Source organism: Nicotiana tomentosiformis, chromosome 5, assembly GCF_000390325.3.
Source record: "Nicotiana tomentosiformis chromosome 5, ASM39032v3, whole genome shotgun sequence".
Lineage (NCBI taxonomy): Eukaryota > Viridiplantae > Streptophyta > Magnoliopsida > Solanales > Solanaceae > Nicotiana > Nicotiana tomentosiformis.
This window is the reverse complement of record NC_090816.1, coordinates 17,204,780-17,221,146: the sequence shown is the minus strand read 5'-3', so window position 1 is coordinate 17,221,146 and position 16,367 is coordinate 17,204,780. Positions and strand designations below refer to the sequence as shown.

General features: G+C 37.5%; 1 protein-coding gene across 1 annotated transcript; it reads right to left on the bottom strand.

Annotated features, from left to right (window-relative positions):
* Window positions 1–52: 52 nt before the first annotated feature.
* Window positions 53–1,509, bottom strand: LOC117274535 (uncharacterized). The gene is made up of 2 exons (XM_033653871.2): window positions 939–1,509; window positions 53–837 (listed from the first exon to the last, which is right to left on the bottom strand). The coding sequence occupies exons 1-2, from the start codon at window positions 1,507–1,509 to the stop codon at window positions 53–55; spliced, it is 1,356 nt and encodes a 451-aa protein (XP_033509762.2).
* Window positions 1,510–16,367: the final 14,858 nt, after the last annotated feature.

Below are 16,367 nucleotides of genomic sequence, written 5' to 3'. Positions count from 1 at the left end.
TCAATTGGTGATACCCCGACCTCAAGTCTATCTTTGAAAAGTACATTGCACCCTAAAGTTGATCAAATAAATCATCAATTCTTGGCAGTGGATACTTGTTCTTAATGGTAACTTTATTCAACTGTCGATAGTCGACGCACATTCTGAGAGACCCATCTTTCTTCTTGACAAACAAGACAGGGGCACCCCACGGTGAAACACTCGGCCTGATGGAGCCCTTGTCAAGATGGTCTTTCAACTGTTCTCTCAACACATTAAGTTTTGCTGGAGCCATCCTATAAGGAGGTATAGATACGGGTTGAGTTCTTGGCATGATATCAATACCAAAGTCTATGATTCTTTTAGGAGGAAGTCCGAGAAGGTCATATGGGAAAACTTCTAGAAATTCTCTAACAACTGGCACAGACTGAAGAGCTGGTGGTTCTGATTCTGGATTAATGATGTGAGCCAAATAGGCAAGACACCCCTTACTGATCATTCGTTGTGCCTTAAGGTAAGAAATAAACTTACCGACAAGCGATGCTGAACTACCCTTCCAATCTAAGACTTCTTCATTTGGAAATTGGAACTTGACTATCTTGGCACGGCAATCTAACATGACATAGCAGGAAGACAAACAATCCATACCCATGATCACATCGAAATCCACCATTTCTAACTCTATGAGATCGGCCTCAGTGCTGCGACCTTGGACTGAAACTATACAACCTCTATAGACACGTGTTGCTTTCACTGACTCGCCAATTGGAGTAGATACTAGGAATGGCTCACTAAGTTGTTCAGGTTCTAGCCCGAGGTTAATTGCAAAGTATGGAGTCACGTACGAAAACGTTGAACCTGGATCAATTATGGCACAAGCATTATGTGAGCATACTAGAAGTATACCTGCAATAACTTATGCATATGCCTCTGCACTGTGATAATCAAGTGCAGCAAACAAACGGGGCTGCCCCCTCCCTGAGTAACTCGATCTGCACATCTGGCTTTTCCATGCCCGAACTGATTATGAGAACCACGAGCCTGAGGTGGTGCAACTATAGTAGCTGAGGAACTAGAAGGACGAGTTAATCCCCCACTGGAATTTCGTCGCAACTTTGGGCAGTTTGCCTTTATATGACCATTGTCTCTGCAATGATAGCAACCGTGAAACCCGAGCTTGCACTTACCTGAATATTGCCGCTTACATGTACCACAAAGACCTTGTTGTTGTAAATGTTGCTCAACATGACTCTGGCTATATGAGGATGGTGTCCTAAAATTCTGATTCTGGCAAGACTGGTTTCCATAACTCTGAGTACGTCTGAAGGAAGACCCACCACCTGATTGATGATTGGACTGAGCTAGTGCTAATGACTCCTTATTGGAGGAACCCCTTCCACCTCCACTGGATGTACCATTAAACCCGCCCGCTATCCAGGCTTTCTTGTTATGCTCTTTTTCTTCTCTCCTTTGTTGTCTGTCCTTTTCTAAGTGCTTGGCTAATCCCACAACAGAGGAGAAATCTGTCATTCCTACCGCTGCAGCTGATGTCGAATCCTTAATGTGGTAAGCCAAACCGCCAACAAACCTGTGGATCTTTGTTTTTTTTTGTCTTAACCATGTGAGGAGCATGCTTAGCCAAAATTATGAATTCCATATAGTACTCTTGCACACTTTTATTCCCTTGCTTGAGATGCTCGAACTCTATTGCCTTAGCTTCCCTGTCCTCTTATGGTATAAAATTAGCCATGAATGCCTCTTCAAATTCTTCCCAAGTAGGCGGACCATCATCTTCATCTCTTTCCATTTCCCACATCTTAAACCAAGCGCTAGCCACATCTCTAAGTTGGTAGGCAGCCAGTTCCACAGCTTCATCATCAAATGCCTTCATCGCTCGGAGGGCTTTCTTGACACCCTCCAACCACAAAATTGGGTCTTCATCAACTATAGTACCACAGAACAATGGAGGACTCATCTTCAAATATTCATTCACTATTAAGAACTCAGAATTGTTCTGTCTATTTGATTGACGTGGAATCTCAGCTCTTCTCTTGTTCTGGTTGGCCATGAAGGCTTTAAACATCTCCATAGCACTGTTGACAGCATTAAACATCTGACCCACCTCTGGAGATATAGTTGTCTGAGCCGGAACTACTGTTGGGGATGGCACTGGATCCTGGGGTACTTCCTTATCATGATCCACCCTTTCTTCATATTCAATACGGGATACTTGAACCTCCTTTGTAGAATTACCCTTCCTTTTCTGGGTTGAAGTCTTCTTAGTTCTACCTTGAGCCATAATAGTAGCAATATTTTCTTGAGCAGCATCTTGCGTGTCGCTGTCAGAATTGCGAGTACGAGCCATTTATATGAGTTTTGGAGAAACGAATACATTAGATAATTTCTTAGAAGTAGGCTCTACTGCACGATCTAAAGTATGAAACAAAAATGAGAATTTTCCTAAATGTTTGTAGCCTCCTATTTATAAGTATGGCGTGCATTATACCCATAAACAAGACTCTACTGACATGGCTTCATAGACCCTTAGGACTCCATAAACCTGAGGCTCTTATGTGAAGAGAATTGTCACAACCCATTTTCTGAACAAGACGTGACCGGCACCCAGTCGCTAAATTTAACCGAGCGAACCATCTGCGCTTATTACAACTATTATAACCACAAACTTTATATGCAACAAGGCAATACTTTAATCAAATAATTTTAATTATTTTGAATATCTAACATAACCAACTCCCAAACTTTGTTCGTAGTAACTACTGAAATACTGCTAAGTTATTATCAAAAATATTTGAATCGTAACCCACCGACTGTGTCTATAAAGCCGCTACTGATAAACTGACACACTGCTCGGGACATGAGATTGCCTTGCTAGTTTTCCAAGTAAATAAAGAAATAACTAAATAAAGATGACTCCAAGGAATACTCCACGAATAAAAGCGGAGATCACCAATAGCACTGGAAGAGAGGGAAGTCCTAACATGTAGCCTACTCGCCTGCAAAACCGGTTCCTACGTTGTACCGCATACCAACGTAGGTTCCCAAAAATGAATGCCAGTACCATCCATTGTACTCAGTGAGTCTCAACAATAGGGTACGGAACTTTCATAAAATATACATTACGAGCAACGATTCTAAATGCATGGAAAACATAAAGATTCTAAGAACAATTCTAAAATAATTGCATAATAACAGTTTATGAATATTCTAAAAGAAATTCTTTTCTTTTTCTTTCTTATAAAACATATACTTTACTTTATACTTCGGGAGTCCAACTATCCTAACTTATTTCTGTCTTAGTCACCATGTGATCGGTATGGGTTTGATCCTAACCTGATCGAATATGCCGAATCCACGAGGTGTCACTCACTTCATGGTTCTCAGCGCTCATGTATCATACCTTAGCCTGGCTAAGTAAATTCTCAGCAACGAGACCCTTGGCTCGTGTGCTCCCTACTTTAGCACAAATTATTTCAGGAAGTCAACGCCTTGGTCAGGACCCTCGGCCTGGACGATGACCCCTTCTTAGAATAAAGGATACTTCAAAAAATAATTTCTTTCTAAAACTTCTTTTTGTGACTTTTCAAGTCTAAATCTTTTCTGGAACATCCTATACATACTCATACTTGTATCCTTAAATGTAAAGCATGGCATAAGAATGGAATAAACATTCAAAAGTATTTCTAATGATTCTTTCTTCTTCATGAATTTTCAACATAAAAATGGCATATAAGAATAATACAAAAATCTTAGTATTTATTTCATATTAAATCATCTAAACTTTAGCTAGAACAATTCTAAGTTGATAGGTACTCACTCGCTCCAATTAAGTACATATTAACTCTTTTAAGCAATTCATCAAACACCTTGTATGTGTGCTTTTGTGAGTTAAACCACTTTAGAAAAGGGTTATATCAACTCAACTCAAAACTCCTCGAGCCAATACGTAGGCCGCAATCTAATTTATACCCGTCAAACAATCGAGTCTACAATAACCAGTGTATTTTAATTAATTTCACAATTTCACATCTAAACAATGAACTTACTATTGATATAGAGAAAAATGGCAATTAACTATCCAATTCTTATACTGTAGGATAATTGAGAATAGAAAATTTTATATACATGTGTTCCAAGAACTAGTTATTTGTAAAGAAGCCTAGAATTTTTCATTGCCTGCGTGAGTACCTCGCTACGACGTGCTTCTGTTTCTTGTCCGTAGAAGTCCTTTTCTCTGTTGCTTTGAATTTTTTGAAAATTTCCCTAACCCCTCTTTCGTTCGAGGCTTAAGGCTTAAGTCTTTAAGCCTTTTTCTTTTCATTTACATTAGGACAAGCCACTCAATGGGCTTTATGCCCAATTCTCAAGTCTTTTTTTTAAAGACTTAACAAGTATTTAATGGTACCCACTAATAATATTAAAATTATTAATATTTCCTTAATTATATGCCCAATTATTTATAAATAGAGAAGTAACTAAAAAAATAAATCACAAGGCAAGAAAAAAAAATTAAATTCTATATTGAGCATGTCTTGAAACTTTTATAGATTTGACGAATGTTACAAAAATAGATCTGAAACTTTTCGATATGGATCCATGGCATTGAGTATACAGATACAAGTACAATGATACAAATACTCTTCTTTGTTATTGAGTCACATACAATGATACATATATATTGTATTCTGTACAAATATATTGTATTTTTGCCTTTATTTATATATTCCGAAGGTTATTTTTTGTGACAGATCCCTGTAATTTGTTGAATTTATGTTGTTTGAATACAGCCGAATTAAATACAGTAAATTTGATACAATGTAAAGCAGTTACGAGTGGATATAGTGAATTGAATACATCCAAATATCACTATTTTTTGTGATTTTTTGTTGTTTGAATACAGTCAAATTGAATACAATGTAAAATAGCTAAGAATGAATATAGGTGAATTGAATTCAGTGTATATAGCCTATTTGAATAGAGCACTATACGTCCTATTTCTTAATTTTTTGTTGTTTGAATTCAATATAATGAAATTGAATATAATGTAAAATATATAAGAACGAATACATCCGAATTAAATACAATGTATACAATCGAACTGATACACGCTGACTTATTGCGCTTTCCGTTATTAAACATCTGTAATCACTATTTCTTAGACAGATTACCTCACTGTATCTATAAATACAGTCACGCGAATATATGAAATACAAAAGTAAACAGCTATAATCCCTATTTTTTAGGCGAACTACCTCAATGTTATAAATACAATTGCGCGAATACGTGGAATACTGAATTAAACAGCTGTAATCCCTATTTTTTAGGTGGATAACCTCATTGTATTTATAAATACAGTCGCGCGAATTCATGCAATAAAGCACAGTAGCAACAAAATTGTAGTTAAGGCTAGTAAATATGGATATTGTAGCTATAGCATGTTAATAACCACTTAACTATAGTGATTTCTGAAAATTTCTCTTTATTTTATATTAGTATGATACGCTTATTTAAGCTATTAGTTTTATATATATATATATATATATATTAGCAGTGCAAATATTTTTATACTTAAGTTTAATATGTGAATAAGGATAATAGATTCGTTATCATTTTCACTTGATTACCAATATCATAAGATTTACTAGTAATTACCTAATAAAGACAAGACGTCCAAGATTGAAGTTACTTGTTTGTGACATAATTATTGTTCGTGGCGACCAACAAAGCGTTCGAGATGAATTTCAGATTAAAGACCAAGCTCTTAAGCCCTTGATTCAAATACAAATCCACCAATTCAAGAATTAGCTATCAAGCCCTCGAGCCAACAATTGAAGAGAAGAATAAGAGGATATTTCTCAAGATTTAAAGAACTTTAGAGACCGTAGTAGTCAACAACAACAAAACAATCCACTAGAATCTCACCAATGGGGTATGGGGAGGGTAGATTGTACGCAGACCTTATCCCTACTCCGGAGGGGTAGAGAGGCTATTTTTCGGAGACCCTCGGCTCAAAGACAATAAATCCGTGACAACAACATAAATCAGAGAAATAATATCAGCAACTTGAGAGACAACAAATAAATGGAAAAGCAAAAACACAAATACTATGCAAAAGTATGAAACATAACATAAATCGCTAGCAATCCTAGACAAAACACTAACAGACTAGCCGGTACAAAAAGAAAGTACGCTCGACTACCACTTAACCTACAACTCTGTAGAGACTACAGTAGTCATATTATTTAAAATAAAATATTACATTTATTACCTTATTTCTTGTTTTTTATTATTTTCAAAGTAATTGTCTACAGTCTACAACAATAACATGGGAAATTGAAGCAATAGCTGGTCACGAACGCGTTTGTATTATCATGAGTTTAATGACAATGATCATCACAATTGCTGTCGATAAAACACCATCCATATTCCTTATCAATATTATCAGCATCATTTGCACAGGGAACATCATCAACACCATCCACTCCTTTCATCTCTGCATCCAAAAACAAAGAAAACTAACAAACTTTAAAAATAAAATAAAAAATCTTTTTTTACTTCAGAATTTTAAATATATTTTGCAAGATGAATTCAATAATTTATAAATACAAGTTATTGGACAAAGAATTTTAATGAAGGAAAATAACTGCACATGTTTATTTAAAAATGGAAACTATATATCTATATATGAATCATGAGGAAACATAAATTAATTAATTTTTTTTGAAAAATGACATTGTATAGCCGCTTTTAAAATAATTGTCAAAATATATATACTTTTTGTATAAATATATACATTTTGTATATTATATACAAAAAATAATATGAATTTTATACATTTTTGTGGCTACCAGATATAAATAATTTTGGCCGCGGGCTAAAAGTGATCTTTGTCCTTTTTCTTTTTTCGTGCCATTTAATTTCTGTTGGTCTACCATTAATGTACCTTTTAAAAGTGAGTTTTTTATACAAATCAAAATCATAGTTTTAAACAAAAAAATCACCTAGTGATGCAAAGGCAAGATCAAACAGCACAGAAGGAAAAAAAGTCGTGATGTAATCATGATTTATTCTTTTGGTCCTATGTGCACTTTCTTGAGAGGGTTGAAGGAAGTGTTTCTAAATGTATTCATATATAAGATGTTTAACTTGCAAAATTAAATTCTACAATTCATCTAATCTTCAGTTTTATGTTATTAATGCGACTACACCTTTCATTGGTTTTCGAGCATTTAAGGCATGATATACTTAAGCTTGCTAGTCGTATACGTAAGAATGTAAAAGCAGCACTCCCGCAGTCTCAAATTATCTCGTAATCTCAAATTATTTGTTATTGTAGAGGTTCAATACACAATTAATTATTTTTTTCTATTGTTAACTAGGTGGTTAGAGTGAGTTAGTTAGATAGTCAGTTGTCTAATCATATAGTGACAGCTGTAAGTTAAGGAAGTGTAGTCGGTTAGATGTGTATATAACAGAGTATGTACTCCTCTTGTTAATTCATTCCAAAATCAATGGAACAGTAGAATTTCATTTTTCTTCTTCCTTCTTCATCGAGCTTCTCTGCAACTATGGTGGTCTCAATCTCTTAACATGGTATCAGAGCCGATGCAATCGGTTCAAGCTGCGTCGTTCTCATAGTTATCAAGCTCAGTCGAACCACTTCTTAGTTGATACAACTCAATTTTTCTTTCATTTCTGCACATTATCAATTCATTCGAGTTAGGGTTTGATTTGTCTTAGAACAGCAGAATCTCTGTTTCTAGTGAATTAATTCACCAAGTTTGGTTCGATCATCAATGGCGATTGAGGAAAACAGCTCTCCTAGGGGTTCAAACACATCTGATTTGAATACTGGACTTCTAGAGGGATTCACAGCTTTTGTAGTCATCGATCAACATCATCCATTGTTTCTTCAACCATGTGATACTCTAGGTAGATCTCTTATCTCAATTAAGCTAATTAGACATGAGAATTATGCCCTATGGAGCAGTTCTATGTGAGTCAGTCTTCTTGGCAAGAGCAAGTTAGAGTTTGTTGATGGTAGATACACTAAGGATAAATTTCCCCCTTCTTTACATGAATTGTGGGAAAAATGCAATGTTATAGTCTTGTCATGGATCATGAACACAGTTAGTAATGAGTTGCTAAGTGGCATGGTATATGCATCTAGTGCACAAAAGGTATGGGCTGATCTTAGAGAAAGTTTTGACAAAATAAATAGATCCAGAATTCTATTTCTGTACAGACAAATTGCTACTCTATCTCAGGTCATTTCATCCGTGTCAGTGTATTTCTCAAAGCTGGAGGAGCTTTGGGCAGAGTTTGATGCACCCATGCCTTGTCCTGGTTGTGGCTGTGAGGAGTCGAAGAGATATGCAAAATATTTTGGCAATCACAGGTTGTTGTAATTTTTGATGGGCCTGAATGAGACTTAATCTCAATCTAGCAACCAGATTATGATGATGAGTCCTACTCCAACTATAAACAAAGCCTATTCTATGATAATAGCAGAAGAAAGTAGAAGATATGTAGCCAACTTTGCTCAATCTTCTGCAGTAAATGAGGGAATGGCTATGTTCAGTGAAAAAGGAATTCCTCAAGTTTCAACTAGCTATAAGCCTAAGAAAAATAATTTGTTCTATGACTATTGCAATAACAAGGGTCACACAAGAGTTACTTGCTACAAGCTTCATGGGTACCCTGCAGAATTCAAGCAAAAAAGGAAGGCTGGACCTAACAATGCTTCTCAATACATAAGGGTTCAGACTAGTATTGGCTCTAGTAAGGGAGTCTTTGAGGCTACAGCTAATTGTGCAGGACATTCTCAGCAGAGTAGCCTTACTTCAACTAGTCAGGGTGGTCAAGGAGTAATTGCAGGAGTACCTCAGTTTACAGTTGAAAAGTACAATCAGATTTTGTTTCTGTTAGGAAAGTCTAGTATCACCTCTATAAGTCAAGGTGATCAAACAAGTAATGATATGTCTGTAGGCATGATCTCACCCTCTATAGTTACTAAAACTATGGTTAGGTGGAGATTTGATACATGAGCTTCTAATCACATGGCCAAGGGTCTTAATGTTCTAGAAGAATCTAAGATTGTTGATGAATCCAGTATTGGAAAAGTACACTTGTCTACAGGAAGAATAGCAAGTGTAAGGCATACAGGATCTACAAGTGTGCTACAAGGCCAAAAAATTACCAATGTGTTACACATACCAGACTTCAAATAGCAAGTCTACGGCATACCTTTTGTCTTTTTCAAAATTAACAAAGGAGCTTGGTGCTTGACTTTGTTCTATCCTGACTTATGCCTTTTCCAGGATCTCTTCAATGGGAGAGTGAGGGGGATTAGTAAAGAGGATGAAGGTATTTACATCTACATATCAGGCAACAAAGATCAAGCAAGTGGAGGAGAAAATAACAAGTTAGATGTTGGAAGATCCTTTGTAAATACAATAAAGGATGATAGATCAAATGTATCTCTGTGGCATAGGAGGTTAGATCATGTGCCAATTGATGTTCTGAGAAAGCTAAGCTGTTTTCAACATTTAAAGTGTAATAGTGAGACATTGCTAAGCAAACAATACTTCCATTTCCTCTTAGTACTTTTGTTGCTGCTGCATGCTTTCATTTGCTTCATGCTGATATTTGGGGTCCCTATAGGGTACTTACTCATGATGGGAAGAATTACTTTCTTACACTAGTGGATGATCATTCCAGGTTTACCTGAATTTTCTTGTTGCCCTCTAAAGCTGAAGTGATTGTTGTTATTAGACAGTTCTTCATTATGATTAAGAATGTCTATTCTTGTACTGTGAAGTTTCTGAGAACAGATAATGGTTGTGAGTTTTTCAACTCACAGATGACAGAATTGTTGCAGTGTCTAGAAATTATTCATAAGAGTTCTTGTGTCTATACTCCACAGCAAAATGGAGTAGCTGAGAGGAGACATAAACACATACTCAATATTGCCAAGGCACTGAGGTTTCAAGCAGGTGTTCCACTGAGGTTCTAGGGGAATGTGTATCAACTGCAGTCTATATCATTAACAGACTACCAACACAAGTGTTGCAAGGAAAAACTCCCTTTGAACTATTATTTGGTCATTCTCCTTCCTTGGACCATATGAGGACTTTTAGTTGCCTAGGTTATGTGATTGATGTAAAAAGGGATGACAAATTTTTTGTAATGACCCGAACAATCGTTTTGATTATTACAACCTCGTTCCCCCATTAACTGCTCAACTTATGATTTACAGTTATTATGTGATTCGCCGGGGTAATTGATTCGGGTTCGGGTTCGGGTTCGGTGAGATTTTGGAATGAATCGGAACACTTAGTTCCAAGGTTTAAAACTTAAGTTAAAATAGTAACCGAGATATCTACTTATGTGTAAACGATCTTGGAATAGAGTTTTGATGATTCCAATAGATCCGTATAGTGATATTCGACTCAGGAGCGTGTCCGAAAAACTATTTGAAAGCCCGTAGTTAAATTAGGCTAGAAATGGCTAAAATAAAAATTTAAGTTTGCAAGTTTGACCGGGGAGTTGACTTTTTGATATCTGGTTAGGAATCTGATTATTGAAAATGGAATAGGTATGTTATGTTATTTATGACTTGTGTGCAAAATTTGAGGTCAATCGGACTTAAATTGATAGGTTTTGGCATTGAATGTAGAAGTGGGAATTTCTTAGTTTCATTAAGCTTGAATTGGGGTATGATTCGTATTTTTAGCTTTGTTTGATATGATTTTAGGCTTTGACTAAGTTCGTATAATATTTTAGGACTTGTTAGTGTATTTGGTTGAAGTCCCCGGGACCTCGGGTGAGTCGGATGGTTAACGGATTGAAATTTAGACTTAAACAGCTGCTGGAAATTTTGGCCTTCTGGTGTAACCGCACCTGTGGAATTTAGCTCGCAGGTGCGAGCTTGCAGAAGCGAGCTTGGTTGCGCAGAAGCGGAGACAAGGGGAGCTGGGCAAGAATGAAGAAGCGGACAGCTCCATCGTAGAAGCGAGTCCGCAGAAGCACACTCTTGTCCGCAAAAGCGGGACCGCAAATGCGGTTAGTTTTTCCGCAAAAGCGGAACCCCTAGACAGATTACAAAATAGAGGGTTTCTGATATTTTTGTCATTTTGGACATCTTCAACGCGGTTTTGGGCGATTATAAGAGATAATTCATGGAAAAACCTGAGGTAAGTCACTTGTGAATATTGTTATTCAATAATATTGGATTATCATTGAGTATTTCGACTAGATTACATGTTTTTGAGGTGAAATTAGAGGATTTGGGCTTAGAGATTTCAAAATAAGAATTTAAGATTTGGAGGTCGAATTGATGTCAGAATATGATAAAACTGGTATGGTTGGACTCGTGGTTAAAAGGGCATTCATATTTAGTAACTTTTGTCAGGTTCCGAGACGTGGGCCCCACGAGCGATTTTTGGGTACAATTTCGAATTTTGTTGGAAAATTAATATTTTCATATGGAATCAATTTATATAATTTGTATTGACTGAATCGAATTATTTGTGACAAGATTCGAGGGGTTTGGAGACCGATTCGCGAGGCAAAGGCATAGGAGAATAAAGAATTTCGCGGTTTGAGGCAAGTAACCGTTCTAAATCTGGTTCTGAGGGTATGAAACCCCGGATTTTGTGTTATGTGATCGATTTTGAGGTGACGCACATGCTAGGTGACGGGCGTGTGGGCTTGCACCGTAGGAATTGTGACTTGGTCAAATTTCATGAAACTGTGTAGTTGAATAATCTATGGTTATATGTACATTCTCCATGTAGTAGAGAAATTGAATCACAAATCATGTTTAGATTATGTGTTGGCACTGTAGGGACCCACAAAGATCGTGTACTTGTTGAATTATCTGCTAAATTGTTGTTTTGTACTCAGTCACAGTTTACTTGTTTATTTTATCTCAATCTCTATTGTTCATTATTGATGCATCATATCATTGTTGTTTGTGTCTATTATCATAACTATTGAGAGCCCCGGGAGACTGGAGAGATTTATGACTGAGTGAGGTCGAGGGACTGATTGTGAGATATTATACTATAACACGTGAGTTGTCTGTGCAGATCCAGATATTATACTATAGCACATGAGTTGTCCGTGCGGATCCAGATATTAAGACTATAACACGTGAGTTGTCCGTGTAACACATGAGTTGTCCGTGCGGATCCATATATTATACTATAGCACGTGATTTATTCGTGCAACACGTGAGTTGTCCATGCGGATTATTGCGCTTGGGCTGAAGGAGCCCATCCGAAGTTTGTACATATCCCCCAGTGAGCGCAGGTCCTATTGAGTGTGAGTGCTGAGTGAATGTAATGGTTGAGTGACTGTGGTCCTGAGAGAATGCAATTGATTTCATTATTGTTGCACTTCAGCTGTCATATATCACTGTTTTGGAAATTTCTGAGAGATATTATCTTATGTTTCAGTTGAACTTGAGATGAAATTACTGTTTTGGCCTTAAATGTTGAACTTGAAAACATGCCTACCTTATTATGTTGGAAATTACTATAATTGGACTCAGCTGTGAAGCTCGTCACTACTTTCAGTTCTTTATTTAGTATTGTTACTTGCTGAGTTGGTTGTACTCATACTACACCCTACACTTCGTGTGCAGATCCAGGTGTTCCCGGACACAGCAGGTGTTGATTTCTTCGCACAGTTGTTTATCTGGAGATTTCGAGGTAGCTGTCGGTGTTTCACAGTCCTTGTCTCTCCTTCTTTATCTTCTTGATTAATGTATTTGGTCTCAGACTATTATAGACCGTGTTTTCCAGACTTGTGAGGTATAGATGCTCATGTACTCATTGACACCCCAATAGTTGGGAATTCCGCATTATGTTTTGGGTTTTCTATCTCGGTTATGAGAACTTTTACTATTAAAATACTTTAAATTCATTTTTGTTAAAAGTGTTGGAAATATTTGTGAGAAACCGGCTTTCCTAGTACCACGTTAGGCGCCATCACGACATGTTAGGATTTTTGGTCGTGACAAGTTGGTATCCGATCCTAGGTTACATAGGTCTCACGAGTCATAAGAAGGTTTAGTAGAGTCTTGCGGATCGGTACGGAGACGTCTGTACTTATCTTCGAGAGGCTGCCGAACCCTTAGGAAAATTTTACTTTCTTGTATTCTGTCGCGTGAATTTATTGATTTCGGAAACTAAAATTCTGTTATTCTATTCTCTCACAGATGGTGAAGACACGTACTACCAGATCGGACGGTCAACCACCAGTGCCACCAGTTAGGGCCGTGAGAGGTCGTGGCTGAGGTAGAGGTCGAGGTGTAGCTCGTACAACAGTTGGAGCAGCACCTATGCACCACCAGTTGCTCCAGCTCAGGAGCCGATTCCAGATATAGTTGAGTCGGCGGGACCACCTCAGGCACCAGCTGTGCCCATTGTGGTTCCAGGCCTTCAAGAGGCTCTAGCACAGATATTTACAGTTTTCACTGGCCTTGCTCAGGTGGTTTTGGCTATGCCGGGGGAGGTATTCAAACTCCTATTGCCCGTATTCCAGAGCAGATAGTGCATGGCCTTCAGATACCGGGGGCACTACCAGCCCAACCAGTTGCAGCTGCTCAAGCCCCGCTAGTCCCCATTATGGCTGATAATGAGCAGAGGAGACTTGAGAGATTTGGGGGGCTTCGACCTCCATCATTTAGCGGTGCTGAGTCAGAGGATGCTCAAGATTTTCTGGATAAGTGCCAGCGGATTCTTCGGACAGCGGGTATTCTAGAGACCAGTAAGGTCTCGTTCACTACTTTTTAGTTTTCTGGGGCTGCCTTCAGGTGGTGATAGGCTTATGAGAGGCGCAAGCCGGTTGGTGCAGTACCACTTACATTGTAGGAGTTCTTTGTTCTCTTTTTGGAGAAGTTCATGCTGCAGTCTGGTAGGGAGGAGCTGCGCAGACAGTTTGAGCAACTTCGACAGGATGGCATGTCTGTGACCTAGTACGAGATGAAGTTTTTTGAGTTGGCTCATCACGTAGTTTGGTTGGTTCCTCTAACGACCCAAACCGATGGTCCGCGACGGGCACCTAATACCTTACTCAACCGAGTACCAACGTAACATATCTTTCGTATCATACTATCATAGATAAATAAGCCGGAGAGGCTGTCATGAGATAAGTAGAATAAAACATGAGGAAACACTCAACATTGGACGATCCAACATGTAATACAAACTTATACATGTGACATAGGGCCTATGAGACCAAAATGATCACTCGTACACTGAACATAGGCCGACAAGGCCATACAATCTTTCACGTACATGACATATTTCTACAAGCCTCTAAGAGTAGATAAATACCATAAAGGTCGGGACAGGGCCCCGCCATCCTAATCAATACATGTCCAAATAAGCAACTCCGGAGCAAATGGAGCGCACCAACATCTTCCACTGAGCTGATAGCCTACTTGGAGTACTCTCAACCTATCTAGCGGGACCTCCAGGCATGAAACGCAGCGTCCCCAAGCAAAAAAGACGTCAGTATAAATAATGTACCGAGCATGTAAGGAATGAAAATCAGTAAATAAAAGACATGAGAGAAACATGGAGTAAAAGACTCAACATGTAAGTCTGAATAGCTCTGTGAATCATTCCATATTTATAATGTCATGCATATGCATATAAATGTCATACCATACATAGGTATATATGTACATAACACCATCAAGCATTTGAGGGCATCCCATCATATCATCTCGGCCACTATGGGCAAATCATCAACGTATACCAGCTAATTAGGTAGTGGTGCGTATATAACGTCGTAACCTTTTCCCATATCCCATATCCCATATACATATAATATACATGTATATAACGCCATCTGGTCATGGGTCAATGTACATGTATAAATGCATGAAATGCATAAGAAGTGCGATAATAAGATTTCTCGGAATATCATAAAATCAATATGCCTTTTGGATAAACTTTATCAACTACGTATTTTTCTGAGACCCATGAACAGAAGATATAATAATAATTCATATGGGAAATCAAGAACATAGGCACCCCTAGTACTTCTATGAATAGAGTCGTTTATGAAAGCTGTGCATTTGCTCGTTTCATTTGTATCGTATGAATCATGCCAAAAAGAAAGAAGGGTTAGCCTTAACATACCTTTGTTGGATTTCTTTAGTAACCACAATGATAGCCCTTCCAACACACGTTAATCTACGAGAGACGACAATAACACAACAACAATGGATTAACGGTAAGCTTGTAAAAGGTCGTTGACGATGGAGTGTACTTTTGTTTCCCTCTTTTAAACTTCCTTCCACTTTACATTACTACGAAATAACTTCGATCCGCTAACAACCATAGGGAATCGATATTAGAATCGTAAAATTGACGGGAGAATGAAGTAGAGAAAGCTTAATCTTTTCTTACCTTAAATAGCAAAACGTTTCTGCCCTTAATGACATGTTGTTCATCTTGCCAATGTTACATTTCATTGCTGCTCCTTTAGCAAACAATGCTACAGTAACTTAGTAATAGAGACATTGTTCAACTTTCCCCCAAAATGAACTAATATATCCCACTTTTTCATTTACGTTGCTATTACATAATCTTGTTATGAATTTTGTCAAGCAAATCACGCTGCCATTCAAATCCATATCACATCTCTCTTTGAATTTAAGAAGTCTTTCACCTTAATGAGGTAAAGACATCTCTTTAAAATTTTTGGTTGGTGGGCCCCACTTTGTGGCTTAGTTGGCCAAAGAATTCCCTCTAAATATGCCACCTTGCATACAAACTAAAGAGTCATTATTTTCAAGCTTTTTGCTGCCACGTTTGAGGCCCATTAGGCTTATCCAAAAATGCTAATTAATTACTTAATCTCTCACTAAAAATTAATAATTACCCAATTTTCCACATAATTAAGAATTATCTCAAATTACTTAAAATACTACTCACTTTTAACACACTTTATGTATCCTACTATCATGGTCATGTGGTACCTTGTATGGCACTAGTCCATAAATATCGGGTATTATAGCTTAGATCATATTTTATACCAAAATGATAAATTTCGACGAAACTCATTTTTTTCGATTCGCTCACCCTCTCACCTTCACAAATTTATTTATCACTTGTTTGAAATAGCATAATACTTAAAATCTCAAAATAATTTCATTCCCAAACTTACGTCGACTAACTTACGATGAAACTTTAACGTACGAAAATGCGGGACATAACATCTTATTCTGAGATTTCATCAATTTACTAATGGCGTACTTTCACGTACAAAAATATGGGGTGTAACAGTTCCCACTTATAGAGAGAGGATTAGGAGGTTCATTGATGGCTTCATGTATCAGCTGATATTGC

What these genes read in the sequence shown, in the direction of transcription:
- LOC117274535 (XM_033653871.2), bottom strand. Translation starts at nt 1,509, where the DNA reads ATGACAGATTTCTCCTCTGTTGTGGGATTAGCCAAGCACTTAGAAAAG. An exon ending in GGGAGGGGGCAGCCCCGTTT is followed by an intron (nt 838 to 938) that starts GTTTGCTGCACT and finishes TAATTGATCCAG; the next exon opens with GTTCAACGTTTTCGTACGTG.